Source organism: Chaetomium tenue, assembly GCF_020726465.1.
Source record: "Chaetomium tenue strain MPI-SDFR-AT-0079 chromosome Unknown F5144scaffold_6, whole genome shotgun sequence".
NCBI classification, from domain to species: domain Eukaryota; kingdom Fungi; phylum Ascomycota; class Sordariomycetes; order Sordariales; family Chaetomiaceae; genus Chaetomium; species Chaetomium tenue.
In genome coordinates, this window is record NW_027117334.1 from 14,629 (window position 1) to 28,867 (window position 14,239).

The 14,239-nt window shown below is 53.3% G+C and overlaps 6 protein-coding genes across 6 annotated transcripts; 2 read left to right on the plus strand and 4 right to left on the minus strand.

Moving 5' to 3' along the window:
* Window positions 1–113: 113 nt before the first annotated feature.
* F5144DRAFT_605060 (uncharacterized protein) lies at window positions 114–4,279 on the plus strand (the record flags this gene model as incomplete). Its single annotated transcript, XM_066791400.1, has 3 exons — window positions 114–318; window positions 375–811; window positions 1,967–4,279. 3 exons carry the CDS (start codon window positions 114–116, stop codon window positions 4,277–4,279), a joined length of 2,955 nt encoding a protein of 984 aa, XP_066639231.1.
* Window positions 4,280–4,698: 419 nt separating this feature from the next.
* F5144DRAFT_655754 (uncharacterized protein) lies at window positions 4,699–6,030 on the minus strand (the record flags this gene model as incomplete). Its single annotated transcript, XM_066793135.1, has 3 exons — window positions 4,699–5,088; window positions 5,146–5,673; window positions 5,746–6,030. 3 exons carry the CDS (start codon window positions 6,028–6,030, stop codon window positions 4,699–4,701), a joined length of 1,203 nt encoding a protein of 400 aa, XP_066639232.1.
* A 1,313-nt stretch (window positions 6,031–7,343) lies between these two features.
* F5144DRAFT_655757 (Alpha/Beta hydrolase protein) lies at window positions 7,344–8,610 on the plus strand (the record flags this gene model as incomplete). The annotated part of the gene is made up of 2 exons (XM_066793136.1): window positions 7,344–8,088; window positions 8,167–8,610. Exons 1-2 carry the CDS (start codon window positions 7,627–7,629, stop codon window positions 8,608–8,610), a joined length of 906 nt encoding a protein of 301 aa, XP_066639233.1. The 5' UTR covers window positions 7,344–7,626.
* Window positions 8,611–9,221: 611 nt separating this feature from the next.
* F5144DRAFT_329494 (uncharacterized protein) lies at window positions 9,222–9,505 on the minus strand. Its single transcript, XM_066784127.1, has one exon. The coding sequence runs from the start codon at window positions 9,450–9,452 to the stop codon at window positions 9,264–9,266; it is 189 nt and encodes a 62-aa protein (XP_066639234.1). The 5' UTR covers window positions 9,453–9,505; the 3' UTR covers window positions 9,222–9,263.
* Window positions 9,506–9,801: 296 nt separating this feature from the next.
* On the minus strand, window positions 9,802–11,164 carry F5144DRAFT_537816 (glycoside hydrolase superfamily; the record flags this gene model as incomplete). Its single annotated transcript, XM_066787083.1, has 3 exons — window positions 9,802–10,524; window positions 10,581–10,910; window positions 10,979–11,164. The coding sequence occupies 3 exons, from the start codon at window positions 11,162–11,164 to the stop codon at window positions 9,802–9,804; spliced, it is 1,239 nt and encodes a 412-aa protein (XP_066639235.1).
* A 599-nt stretch (window positions 11,165–11,763) lies between these two features.
* On the minus strand, window positions 11,764–13,462 carry F5144DRAFT_655761 (starch binding domain-containing protein; the record flags this gene model as incomplete). The annotated part of the gene is made up of 4 exons (XM_066793137.1): window positions 11,764–12,289; window positions 12,440–12,804; window positions 13,182–13,282; window positions 13,405–13,462. 4 exons carry the CDS (start codon window positions 13,460–13,462, stop codon window positions 11,764–11,766), a joined length of 1,050 nt encoding a protein of 349 aa, XP_066639236.1.
* Between the last annotated feature and the right edge of the window lie 777 nt (window positions 13,463–14,239).

Sequence of the window (14,239 nt, forward strand, 5' to 3'; positions counted from 1 at the left end):
AGCTGCCTTGCCCCTCGGCAAGTTCGAATAAGAGCACAGCCGGAAGACTCGCCGGACGAAGGGCACCGCCAGAAAGCCCACAGTACGGTGACGCCCCAGAATCAAGGACGAGAATGACGAAACGGAAGTTCAAAGTGCAAAGGGACGGCCCTTGCGGCAACGGCACACGAATGAAGCGGCGACATCGCAAGGAGAAAGCTTCTAAAGAGCCTGAGGATGAGCGAAACTCACCGCAGCCAAGCAAGGTACTGAGATCAGGTGGAGAGGAGCCGAGCGCACCCATCCCGGCGATAGACCCTGATGGTCTGAGCCGACCAGGTAGGTCCTATTGCGCGTTCCCATTTCCCCTGAACAGCAGTATAACTCTCTGTTAGGCGTCGGCACTCGAACCAGGATTGAAGAGTCTCCTGAGCAAAGCGTGAAGCGTCTCGACAAGCTGGGAGATGCCGTGAGAACCATGCTCGAATGCATTGGCGAAAATCCCGACCGGCCAGGTGTTCTCGACACACCCGAACGATACGCCAAGGCGATGATGTTCTTGACGCAGGGCTATGGTCAGAACGTCCACGAGATTGTCAACAACGCCATCTTCCACGAAGACCACCACGAGATGGTGATTGTCAAGGACATCGAGGTCTTCAGCATTTGCGAGCACCATATGCTCCCATTCATCGGGAAGATGCACATTGCTTACATTCCCTACCACTCTGTCATTGGTATCTCCAAGCTACCCCGGATCGCCGAGATGTTTAGTCGGCGTTTGCAGATCCAGGAGAGACTAACCAAGGATGTTGCAAACACCGTCATGGAGGTGCTTCAACCCCAAGGTGTAGCAGTGGTTATGGAAGCGAGTCATTTATGTATGGTGATGCGGGGCATTGGGAAATCGACCGCAACGACGATAACGAGCTGCATGCTGGGTTGTTTTGAGGTGCAGGAGAAGACAAGGAAAGAGTTCCTCAGCTTGGTGGGGGTGAACAGACCGTGATGAGACTAGATCTGATATGGTCGGCGACTAGAAATTCAGGATGCTTTCAATAACACTCTCTGGCCAAAAAAAGCTAAACTCCAAGTGGAGGTGCCGCCGAAACTTTGGACGAAAGGAACGAAAAAGAAAGCCATTCAAAAGCCCAAAGTCTACTTTTTATTTGGCTCGGTTTCTATTATTTAATTTATTTTGCTCGGTTTTTTCACATCTTCTTTTTCTTTTCCTTTTCTTTTTCCTTTTCCTTTTCTTAATTTCTTACTCCCCTTTCGAGTTCGGCTTTTTTTGCCCCAGGGAGAATAAGTACACGCGGCTCCCCATACAGCGGGTCTGTCTTGGTTAAGTGCAAAGCAAATTCCGTTCCTCGGAGTGGCGTGGCCCCTGTCGTAACGGTCTTTGCCAGTGCCCACTTTGGGCAGATTTTCTCGCCCCTTCCCGGTTGTCCTCAATATCCCTGATCCTGGCTACTTCTGTTCACACCCCACCAGCACAAAAGCTGTGAACTGGATGCGAGCTCTTAATGGTACAATCCACAACGTACATACATGGCCTCCTGCCGTTGATCTGTGCATCCTGGTGGTTGTTTTGCTCGCTATCCCCGTTCCCATCATTCCGCTGCGCCACACCACCCACAAGTGGCTGAGATATGAAGCCCACTTGGTGGACATGGAGCTTTTGGTCCGGTCTGCTTCCACGCTAGCTTTGAAACGGCAAAGCTTGGTGTAGGATGGTGGTAGGAACCCCGCAAATCGGCTTGCACCGGCCAAGGACAAGCTCCATAACGGGCTGGCTGGACGGTACGAAATACTTGTAGAAATCATCGATTGCTTATTCGGCTAAGGGGGGTCTGGAGGCGAGTTCCATTGCCCCTTCACCTTCGTCCCACGCGGCCGTTAATGTACCCCACAAATCGCGCAGATCCAGGCATTCGCCGGAGCAGTGACGTACACGGTACATCAATGATCAAGCACTGCGCACCAGACAGTTACCACGGAAGAGTACAACCCAGAGAAGTCACACCCGGCGTCCGCGCATCTGTCCGCAGCTTGCGGGAGACACCCTGAGCAGCGAAAGCTTGCCATGCAACCCGAAACTAGCTCGACCCAGCCTGCCGGACGTGACGTCGGCCTCATCTTCGACCTCGCTCCGCTCGCCCTCCTCATCCTCTCGCCCACATGGCGCATCGAAAGGGCGTCAGCTCGCTTCCTCTCCGACTGGCACGTGTCTTCCAACGACTGCATTGGCCAGTCCCTACTCCCCTTTCTCGAGAAGCAGCTCCGCCCGTTACGGCCCACCCATCTTGCTCACGTCACCGCCGTCATTGACGATGCTATCGCCGCTCGTGCCGAGCGTACCACCAACCCCTTCAACACTTCCCACAACGTCTCCTGGCACGCCCGCGTAGTGCCCGTCTTCAGCGACCATGAGCTGCTGTCAATACTTCTCGAGTGGCACCAGGGCCCTCTAACCGTAACCGAGGACGACCTGGTCAAGCCAGGCTTCTCGACCGACGAGGCCTTCCGCATCCTTGTGGATGGTGTCAAGGACTATGCCATCTTCCTCCTCGACACAAAGGGTTACATCGCGACCTGGAACCAGGGGGCCCAGTTACTCAAGGGGTACGAGCGCGACGAAATCATAGGCAAACACTTTTCCATCTTCTATGGCAAGGGGGACATCGACATTAAAAAGCCCGAGATGGAACTCGAGATCTGCATGCGAGAGGGCCGCGTCGAGGACGAGGGGTGGCGATATAGGCAGGACGGCAGCCGCTTCTGGGCCAACGTCGTCATCACGGCCGTCTACAAGAATGGCGTCCACGTCGGCTTCGGCAAGGTCACGCGCGATCTGACGGAGCGCAAATCGGCCGAGTCCCGTCTTATTGCCACCTACGAGGAGAGCGAGAAGCTCAAGTCGGACTTCCTCGCTAATATGAGCCACGAGATCCGGACTCCCATGCACGGCATGCTGTCGGCCTGCACTCTGCTCCTCGATACCCCGCTCTCAACCAGACAGCGCGACATTGTTGGCATCATGGACGAGTCTGGAGAGGTCCTGCTGCAGATCATCAACGACATCCTAGACTACTCAAAACTAGCTTCTGGTACCTTTTCAATCCATTCCGACATTGTCGGCGTAACGAGCATCATCACTTCGGTCGTTCGCGGCGCGCAGACCTCGCTGCCGCCTTCGGTTCTTTTTGAAGTATTCCTGGCACCTGACCTTCCCAAGTCTGTGCAGGGCGACCCGTTGCGATACCGCCAGATCCTGCAGAACATTGTAGGCAATGCCGCCAAATTCACAGACAAGGGCAGCATCCGAGTCAAGGCGTCGGTGCAGAGCGAGGACGGTGATAGCTATACCGTGCTTACCGAGGTCACTGATACAGGCATTGGCGTCCCAAAGGAGGGCGCCCCCAGCCTTTTCACGCCCTTTATGCAATTCGACACGACGACCACCAAGCAATACAAGGGCACCGGCCTCGGGTTGTCGATTTCGAAGTCGCTTACCGAGTTGATGGGAGGTAGAATCGGTTACCAACCGAACCCGGATGGCTACGGGAGCGTCTTTTGGTTCACCGCACGTTTCAAAAAGATCAAGAGTCTGGAGAAGATGTATGACTGGAAGAGGCCCATCACCGTGGCCGAAAGGATTGCAACACCAGTTCCAGGTTCCGACATGGAGGAGTTGCAGAAGGAGCTCAGGATAGTCTCCTCTATTAAAAACCTGCTGGTAGTGGAAGACAACTTGATTAATCAGAAGGTTATGCTGGGCATGTTGCGCTCTATCGGCTTTAAAAACGTCGGCCTAGCGTCTAACGGCGCAGAGGCCGTCGAAATGGTGCGTGGCAAGCCGGCTGCATACGATGCAGTGCTTATGGACATCAACATGCCCGTTATGGACGGCTTCGCAGCGACTAGAGACATCCGAGCCGCTGGCATCTACGTCCCCATCGTTGCCATGACGGCCTATGCATTAAAGGGCGATAAGGAGCGCTGCCTTGAGAGCGGAATGAACGACTATATTGCCAAACCCGTTAACAAGGAGCGCTTGATCAACGTCCTTGGGAAATGGTTGCTGAGGATGATGGATTATAGAAAGAGCTTCGAGGAGCGTCTTGCCGCCGCGAGGCGAGACGGGGGCGTAGGCCTACTTGCTACCACGCCTGTTGCGACACCGGCCGCAACACCGTCCGAAGAGCCGGCCTATTTTCCAGTCCAAACCGCCGACGCCCCCGCAGCTCCAGAAGCAGGTAACAGGGCCACCCTAGCCCTTCCAGTCGCGACAAAGTAACTCCGTATCTGTGAGCGAAGTTGATTACGGGTTAGGAGTTAGGAATTCTTTCCGGATTATTGGTTGGTACCACCCAAACCCTCGCGGCTTCGCGGTCTCATCGTGCAACCGGAGATTTCGAACATCGGTCACGGGTGCTCGGGGTCATCAACCTCTGTATCGGAGGCTTAAATACTGAAAAAGTGAAAACCGTAGTGCAGGGGTGAACCGACATAGCACCAAGTCTAAATATCATTGAGTTAGGCACGGGGAGGAAATAGTTGGACATAACTGATAAATTTGTAGTTGATGAGCATTAACGGTGTTTTCTTGCAAAACGTGATGATTCATGTATTCTAGGTCAAGTATTAAATGGCAGGTTTTAAATCACACGATGTCTTTACAGCGAATGCTCTGCTACCTAGTACCCTTGGTTTGTATCAAAAGTTAAAAGACAGAAAGTTTATCACCGTGTTTTTCCATCTCCTAGCAAAGGTATAACCGTAAATCAACCAAATCTGCCAGTTCTTGACTATCTCTGGCAGCAGGACCTGCTCAGAGAAGCCTCCCCCATCGTAACGTTCATCGGTACCCAACTCCCCACCTTGGACGCTGGTCACGAAACCCGTCCCCCCTTTACCCTCTATTAAGCAATCCATCTCAAACATCTTGGTTTCGTGGGCATGGTGGAAACGCCAGGTTTTCCCGCTGGTAGCAGACACGAACTCGAGTACCCGCCCCGTTAACCTGTCGGCCAGGCTGCCGCTCAAATTTCCGGTAAAATCTGGCCGGAACAGCACATGGTCGGCCTCTCGGGATATCTCGCCAAGCTGTGTGGCTACGAGGAGTTAGCCGTCTTTGAAGAGCTGAGCTGACAGGTACGACACCCACTTGTCCAGTTTCGAGAACAAGTAGACAAATGAGATCGTGTATGGGCCGAGGTATCCACGGACAACATGCCACCCGTAGCAAACATTGACCCAACCATCCTCGGCCCACAGGCGGGCGTGAGCACCATGGCCGGTAATGCTCATAGTCTTTTTATCCATTTGCACACGGGCCACCATTTTGCCTCCAGAGATAGGCTGGCTGAAGTAGAACCCAGGTCCTAGCTGAACGGTGGCATGGCATTGGGATCGAACGCCTTCCTTTGGGGGCCAGACCAGCCCGTTTGCCAAAACCGGCGGGGATAGCGAGTCCAGCGTAACAATGCCTTTCCCACGCCCAGTCTCCCACCACACTTTGGCCGAACGCATGTCTTTTGACACTCTGAAACCGGGCAGATGACCAGAGCTGTTCCATATACCTTTGACGTAGCCCGCACAGTCAATGATGGCGGAGTGTTGTATATACTGCATCACCTCGATGCGCGTGCCGTCCTCGAGTGTCATATAGAGTTCGATGCGCAAGTTTCCCTGCCTGAACATGGTGAACGAAGGATCTCAACAGAAACCCATCATGAATCCGCCCTTTCCGGAGTTAGCCACGCCGTCAAATTCCCACTGATCCCATGCTGTGGCGTTGAGTGCCGCTAATTTAGGACTTTCTGGGTGTTCCGTTACGGAAAGAGACGGCGTAACCGGACCCTCAACTTGGTCAAATGCACTCAGGTGGCTGATAACGCATGATGAATCGTCTCTTTCCGGATGGCTGAATTGGTGCTGCCATTCTCCGGAAAATAAGTCAGCCAAGGGTTGTTGCCCCAAGTTAGGAGTTCCCGCGGCCAGTTGCAGAAACTTGAACACGGACAAAAACGTCCACTGAATGTGCATCTTGAAGACTGGGCTATGTCCAAAATCGTGTCATGTACAGGGTGTTTGCTTGGGTTGAACTTGCGCTGCCAAAGGAAGAAGAACCGGTGACCTGTAAGATCTGGGCCTCTATCACTTCATGGGGTCATAACTCGGCGAATTCTGGTGCATGCCAGTGGTTGATCGGGCTTTTGGGGACTTGTTTCTCGTTCCTAGGAGGTGTGTGACGGCCGGAGACCGAACGATGATGGAACCGGCCGGCCAGCCAATTATCAGTGGTGGTTGTACGACGCGGTCTTCGGGGCGTGGGGTGTCAAGACTCGAGATGCATCGCCTGGAGGTAATGCACGCCATTCACTTTATACAAAGCGGTCAATGGATGATATGATGAAGTAACAAGCTGGATAGATTATCTACTCAAGTTAGGTTTAAGTTCCTTGTTCACTTGACACAGCTACCTGACCGTGTTATGTTACTAGTTGTTTCGTGGTTTCTGAAATGTACCTATGTACCTACTAGCAATCCTAGGCTGGAAGCAGACAGATATATTTGTGGAAATACCTTAGCTTACCTACGTCTGGTGCTTTCTACCTAAGGTGGGTAGGGTAGGGAGTGTGGGGTTCTGGGGTTCGATGATTCCACCTGACCTGCCCTTGATGCACTCAGCCTCAACCGGGCTGTGCCCGGCTTCTTACATTCCCTGATTATCAAGAAGAGGGGTGAAGCCAACGGCCTTATCTTTCCCCCTCCGGCCAACACTCAGACCTTTAGTGATACAGAACGTCGGTATCTGAATGCAATATGCGGAAAAACGTAGTAGAAGAGAGATGGTCCTTTCAAAGGTAGATCGCGATGGCTGCCGTGGAAGTAATTCCACGCGCAGCGGCACGCGATCCACCTTATCTAATCTAAGGTTAAAGTTACATAAGCTCATTTTTGTATCACGGCCCCTTATAGCTGCTACCTAAGATGGAGGAACTTTAGAAAAGTCTTAGATCTCTTTCTAACTTGCTAACTCTATTTCCGGGATATCCGGTCCGCTCTCATTGCTGCTGCATTCGCCGATAGATAAAGTCTAGCAGTTCTTTGCGAAATGTCAAGCTTCATTGAGGGGCCGAGGGTAGATAAAAGACTTTACAGCAAAATAGCCTAGGTAGGGTAATACCTATTTGGAATATTTAGAGCGAGTGCTGCCACGTTACACCGACATAGCCCTTTATAGAAAAAGATTTGCAAGTTAAAAGCTAGCACAACTGGAGGCGGTTATACATACATACCGTTACATCAACCTTGAAAACTATACGATTGGAGCGCATAGCGCTCGGTAGCTACATCGCTGCGAGCCCGAGGGATCCTAGATTCTATACTCGAATTGGCAAAAGGATGCCTCGGCCGTGGGCCATTCAGACCAAGGTTCCACCAGTCCTTCTTCACGAGCCCCCTTTCGTTGTTTCAATTTGAACGCTTATACCCCAGCGCTCGGAGCGTCATCGTCCGCAATGGAAACTTCTTAAAGATAAAACGCCACTCTTGAGCACCCTATTTTCCGTCGGGCCACTTCGCTGTACTTACCTACCTTGGACACTTGTTTACCATCTCCTAGAAGACGAGAATATAATGCGTTTTTCCGGGTTTATAGCAGGCCTGATGGCTCTCGCGGGGGCCCAAGGCGCTGCTATCGACGCGCAAGATCAGCTTGTCAAGCGAGCCTCTCTTACCCAAGTCCAGAGCTTTGGCAATAACCCATCGGGCATTAAGATGTTCATCTATGTCCCCGCTACACTGCAAGCAAAACCACCTGTTGTGCTGGTTCTGCACGCCTGCGCTTGGACAGCGAACGCCTTCTTCGGGACTACGAAGTACGGCCAGCTGGCGGACCAACACGGCTATGTGTTGATCTACGGCCAAACGCCGACCGACGGGGCATGCTGGGATGTCTCCTCGAAACAGACATTGACTCACGATGGCGGAGGCGACAGCACGGGCCTAGCCAACATGGTCAAGTACGCCCTACAAAAGTACAACGGAGATGCCAGCCGCGTGTTTGTGACAGGCGAGTCATCCGGTGCTATGATGACGGTTAGTAGTTCTGTATCCTTGAGTCCGATTTGCATCCCGTCCGCCGAGTTGTATTGCTAACATTGGAGATCAATATAGCAAGTTATGGCTGCCGTCTACCCCGACTTGTTTGCGGCCGCCTCCGAATTTAGCGGAGAGCCGGCCGGGTGCTTTTACACCGGCACGGTCAGGGGGTGGAACAGCCAGTGCGCCGGCGGCCAGGTCCACCATACACCCGCGGAGTGGGCATCCATGGTTCATGATATGTATCCCAACTACAATGGCCAGTACCCCAAGATGCAAGTCTTTCACGGCGATGTCGATACGACGCTCAACATCAATAGTTTCAACGAGTCTGTGAAGGAATGGTCTGGCGTCTTTGGCTATTCGGGCAGTCCAACTCAGACCCTGGACAACAACCCGGGATCAAGGCTGACCAAATATATCTACGGTGACCGCCTACAAGGGATCTGGGGCCATGGCTTCGGTCATGTTGTGCCGACAAATGAAACGGAAGCCCTGACTTGGTTCGGCCTCCTCTAAGAGGGCATGGCTAACACTGGACGGAGCGGAGGTTTTAATGTAGATATGTTAGTTTCTAGAAACTTTGTATATATCTAACTCTCCCCTCGTCTCTCTCTTCGCATCAATCAACCCCCTGACATCTGTATCGTCTCCCCTGAATCGTCGGAATAAGACGTAGCTCAGATGACAGCCCTTCTTAGACTACAGACAAAGAACATCACCTCCAGCCGATGACTGATAACTTAGCGAGTTCCCTGGTGCCTCCATATTGCCAAACGCTCCCTCCATCCATAATTCCATATACTTGCAACGCTCCTTATCCCTCCGTTCGTCCTCCTCGTCTTCCTTCTTCCTCCATTTGCCCCGGGCCGCCCTCTCAAGAAACTGGGGCGCAAATGAAGGGTTCAGTTGATGAGAGGGAGGAACAGATAGTACAAAGGCTCAGCTACATTAGCTACCTGTCAATTAAAGTCAAGGCAGCTACCTTAGATATGTGCGTTAAGAACTTGCCCCTTCTATACCGGAGACCATTTCACAACCAACAACTTGCTCTCTCTAGGAAATACCCCCGATCCCAAGTCCTGTGACGCGCTTAGCACACATACCCTAGTGCCCGCCTCTTGGTATATTCTCGTACCTTTGAGCGCGGCTGCGGTTAAGATCATGTCCCATTAACCATAGCTACATGTACAGCCCTTTCTTAGGGCAGGGTCGGTGTGTGGGTAAGGTACACACAGATAACCTCTACCGCAAGGCTTTCCCTCAGCCCCGCATGCCGAAGTCGAGCAAGGACCGGTGTATTGACCAAAGGTAGCGGCCACGAGGGCGAGTAGAAGGAGCGTTGACCTGTTGGATAACATTACGTTGCTTGTGTGCTCGAGGTGTGCTTTGCGAATGGCCCGCCGCTATTTCGAACTCAGGCATGGCTGAGATGGGGGAGGGGGCTAGCCCCTTTATACCTTTCAATACAGTGCCCAGCCCCTGGACGGACGACAGATCACCAATGAAGATTTAGATACTTCCGGCTTGGGCCGCCTTGGCCTTCTTGTGATACAGCGCTGATTCGTAGGATAAGGAGATCAACGAGGAGTCATGCTTAATCAGTCGTCAAAGCGGGATCGAAGCGGGAACCTAAGCTTGGCTGCCACGTCGGTCGGTATCATTACAAACAAATATTACAACAAGCGCCGTCCATCGAACCGCTCGCCTTTACTCCGCACCATTGAGGGCACTTATCTCCTTGGCATGCTCGTACACAAGTGTCTGCGCCTCCTCGTCATCCAGATAGATGGTGAAACCATCGTTGTGGTTCCGGCCATAGGAGTAATCCGAGTAGCCGAATTGCCAGTACATGCTCCCGCCCAACTTCTCCTCAACAGTTGTCTTTTGCCAGCCACCAAGCACTTCGATGCGGGACCGGTTGTCTACCTTGCCTGTGTACTCGAGCCGCTTGTCAGGCGTCAGCCAGCCATACTCTTCATGTACGACGGGTTTGCCAGCCTCCCTGCCCGCGGCGGCGTGATCACGGATCCACTGGTTCGTCCACTCAACCGTCTTGCTCCACCAGTCGGGGTAGGAGTGGAAGACGCCAAAGTCAATGGTGTCGATGGAGAGCTCGTGGTCGAAATCGCCACCGTCCGAGCCATTGTAAGCCCAGTCGTCGGATTCGCGGTTGAACCCGCCTTCGCCGCCCCAGGTCACGAGATGGTTGCTGTCCAAGTCCTTGATGTATGCGCTCATCTCCGAAACCCAAGAAGAAAGGACCTCCGGTGTGCAGTTATCGCTAGGCGGCAGGTTGCGCACTCCATCAGCGCCGCACCGGGGCTCATTGCCGAGTTCCCAGGCGAAGATGGCTGGGGAGTCCTTGTAGCGAGTCACCATCTCCTTGATGTAACGCTTGAATGCATCCTTGATCTTGGGGGCGGTATAGAACTGGGTGTATGTCAGTTTCATAAGATGTAGGAGTGGAAGAGAAGAGGCCAACCTACATCATCGTGGTACTTGCCCCCGAGGTTGACGGTGTAGACGTCCATGCCGCCATAGTCGGCCCAGTTGTTGGTCAGCGCAACCAGAAGTTTGATGCCAACTTTGTCCGCAGCGTTCACCACTTTGTCAAAACCGCTGATATCGACGGTGGAGGTACCATTGGGGTGCCACCACTGGAACACGACCTCGGAGGGGCCTGCACCCTCACCGCCGTAATTTGGCAAGCCACCGGGGATATAGGTGCTGTTCTTATCGTTGAATCCCCAAGTGCGGAATACCGTGAGGCCCGCGTCCTTGGCCGCTGTTAAGCCCTTCTCGATGTCTTGCTGGTTCTGACGAGCGACAATTTGTTAGCGTTAGAAAGGCAAGGAATGTACCTCTGTACGTGGGAGTTACGCACTCCATTAAAAGGAAAGTAGTACGCATTGCTTCCGGCAAAGTGGAAATCCTTTCCAGACAGCTTGAACTTGTCTCCCTGAACAGTGACAAACTCTTTGTCCTTGGGGTGGCCAGGGCACGCAGGGGCGGCAGCCGCCGAGAAGGCCAGGAGGCCAGTGGCGAGGAGCTTTGATGTAGGGATGTACATTATAAAGACCCAATGGTTTCAGAACATGACCTCTTGAAGAAATCCAGTCCAGCCCAACGCCGCCATGGTGTTGATATTTAAGACATTCAGTTTCCATTGCCGGTTTTAGCAACGGAGTGCGTTGCGCCGCCCTCCAGAAAGGGGAACGGTTAGCAGGTCTTGGCAGGGACGGGCGAGCATTCTCTTCCAGCCTTTCTTCCGTTCGTCCTGCCTTGGGAATTAACCCAACGTGTGCTAGCTTCTTATCCGTCGGGGTTATTCGAGATTCTCCGTTCCGTGCCCAGTTCCTGCATGTGCTTCGACCTCGGTCCATGCCTGTCCGTGGTCCCATTCCAGACAGCATCACGTCGGGTTTGCGAACACTCCACAAGCAATAGATCACCATTTTGCAAGGTTCATGGTATGAAGTATGTACACACATCTACCCGGGAAACTAAAGATTCTCACCCCGACAAACACACTACCAGGTTAGGTCCTCTCACTTCTGCCCAAACAGCGCGATTATCGACCAATAACGCTACGCGGAGCAAGCTGCTCCATCGAGCCCCCCTCTCTGTCCCATCTGCCCTTCTGCCCGTCGACCGAGCCCTTGATCGCATTTACCGCCACGACGACTCGCTTACAGCAGTCGTGTCACAGCCGCTTGCCACGGTGTACGATCGGTTAGGATCGCTTTCCCATGTGACCGCGTTGCCGGTCACCTTGACGAACTTGTACTCAAACTTGGTTCCGGCGGCCAGACTGATGGTGGAGGTCCAAACTGGATTGGAGGCGGTATACTCGGCGGCAGATAAAGTCGGCGCATTGGAGGGATCCCAATTGCCGAGCTCGGGGATGGAGCCGACAATCTTGACGGTCTGACCCCAAGTGGTGGTCACCCGAGTTTTGAAGGCGACCGCCACGGAAGCGGCGGCGGCACAAGACGCACCGGGTGTTGCTGTCGCCGACCGTCTGCTGGTTGATAGCGTGGTAGCGCTGCTGGACCCGCCCCCGATGGCGATGTCGGCACAAGAAAGGTAGATTTGGCCGGTCTGGTACGAATTCCACTTGAAAGACAGGAGCGTATGAGAGGACTGGTAGTTGGGGATCCGGATCTTTTTCGTGACGGGAAATCCTCCTGAAATGCTGGTATAGCAAGAGCCCTGAGCAGCGTTGTCGACACCCTGGCATCCGCGCCTAGTATCCGCCTGGAAAGCATTGCACGTATACCAGTCATTGCGCCAGCAGGGCTGACCCGCAGAGCAGTCGGGGTTGTAACCGCAGTCTTGTCCCGACACGTCAGTGCAGGAGAGCGTGCCTGCCTCAAAGCAGTCCTCGGCAGCTTGCTTCTCGGCCTCCGTTGGGAGGTAATCTGGGTCCAAGAACTTGTCTACCAGGCTTTGGTCCTGGCAGATCCGGTAACTGAACATGCCGCCATGGTCACCGTTGTGGTCGACACACCACTGCACATCAACAACCTGGCCAGGGGAGTAGGTTGCGACTGGCGAGTTTCCCCAGTTCGAAGTCGGTTGGTTGTAGTCGATGCTAACGCGGGCATTATAGCCGCAGGGACCGCTCCGTCTAACCGGCGCAGCGGTCAGATCGGGCCACGCCGCAACCGGTTCGAGGATGGAGCACTCCGGGCAAGAATCAAGGCCAGCCTGTGCACAACGGAATTAGCATCCATGGCAACTTGCACCTGGGGTATGTGATGGCGCTCCCACCTCTGCGCCGAGTCGAGTGCGACTAAACGGAATGGTTAGGTATCCATGGCCATAAACCAGCGTCGCAGTCGAGATGGCCGTCGCTCCGTAAACCAACTTCATCTTCGCGGCAAGTCGTCAAGGCGGTCCGCAAGTTCCAAAAAAGGAAATTGTTGGAGGACTGGTGCGGGATCTGGCAACAACCTGAGAGTTGGTAAAAGAAATGTATTGACTAAAGGATCATGACCTGTAGTTTAAGTATCCTAACTCCATCAGCCTTGGTGGCCAGGGAGGCTTGCCTAGGAAAGAACACAATCTTCTAGGGCACGTTTTACCTCCATACTATTCGGCCTTTGCTCGGGCTCTAAAGTAGTTCCGCCGAAGTCGGCCCTTCTCAAGGTCCTAGTATTGTCCTCGCAGAGAGCTGTCTGTTGTCCTCCGCCACCCCGGCTCCCCCTCGTGTTCAGCACATGGTGCCTACGCCGCCATTCCCGAGACCCAAGATCCGGGGCCCCGCGCGGAGAAAAGACTAGGCGGTTCTTGGCAGCATGAGCGAACCGAGTACTACCGAGGACTGCGGTGGATTGCCGGCGACGATTTCTACGCTTGGGGCCATGTCCGCCCTAAATATGCACGAGGTCCGGTCACCACTTTGTAGACTAGAGTAAACGGGCCGAATCTTGGGCTTTCGAGGCCGGCGCATCATTGATCTCTGAATGCAACAATGCTACAGAACTGCGTCCGAAATTTGCTAGGGTGTCGGAGTTGGCAACTCTAATTTTAACCTATTGTGTCGGTCCTTAACAAACTGTTGTTTGTTGACTACAAGGCTGTATTTTGGGGATTGTTACAGAAAGAAAGACATCATCACATTGCCGTCGCATATCGATGATGAATATTGTATCGTGGTTATCCTTGAGCTAATTTTGATACAAGAGCAGCGCCGAACAGGGAATTGGGATGAAGCGGAAGGTAAGAAAAAGTATATTGCCCGCCCAAGGCCCCTATTCAACCTAATCTTTAGACCACACGGCCTCAAGCTTCTAGCCAACCACCCTTACATTTGAGAGTAGTTGCTTGCCTCCTGAAAAGCAGAAACAACGTTGATTCATAAGCTACTTAAGATCGTGAGCCAAAAGGAGGGAGCTCGTCGCTGCGGGCGAATCTTTTCCAGTTCATGGGTGCGCATCGCGCCGCTGAGTCGGAGCGAAATCAACGTCGATTCGTAAAGGAGTTGTAAACTGAGGTATCCTGGTATCCAGTTCCATAGCTTGGAACTTATCGTTCCCCGGCGGAGTTGGAAGTCTTGAATGATCAGTAGGTACCTATCAGAACGGTGTATTATTATTCATACTCCGCTATGCCCTAGGGCGTGCCGGACCCTCTGCTATTT

Coding starts and splice junctions, on each gene's coding strand:
- F5144DRAFT_329494 (XM_066784127.1), bottom strand. CDS start 9,452: ATGTTATCCAACAGGTCAACGCTCCTTCTACTCGCCCTCGTGGCCGCT.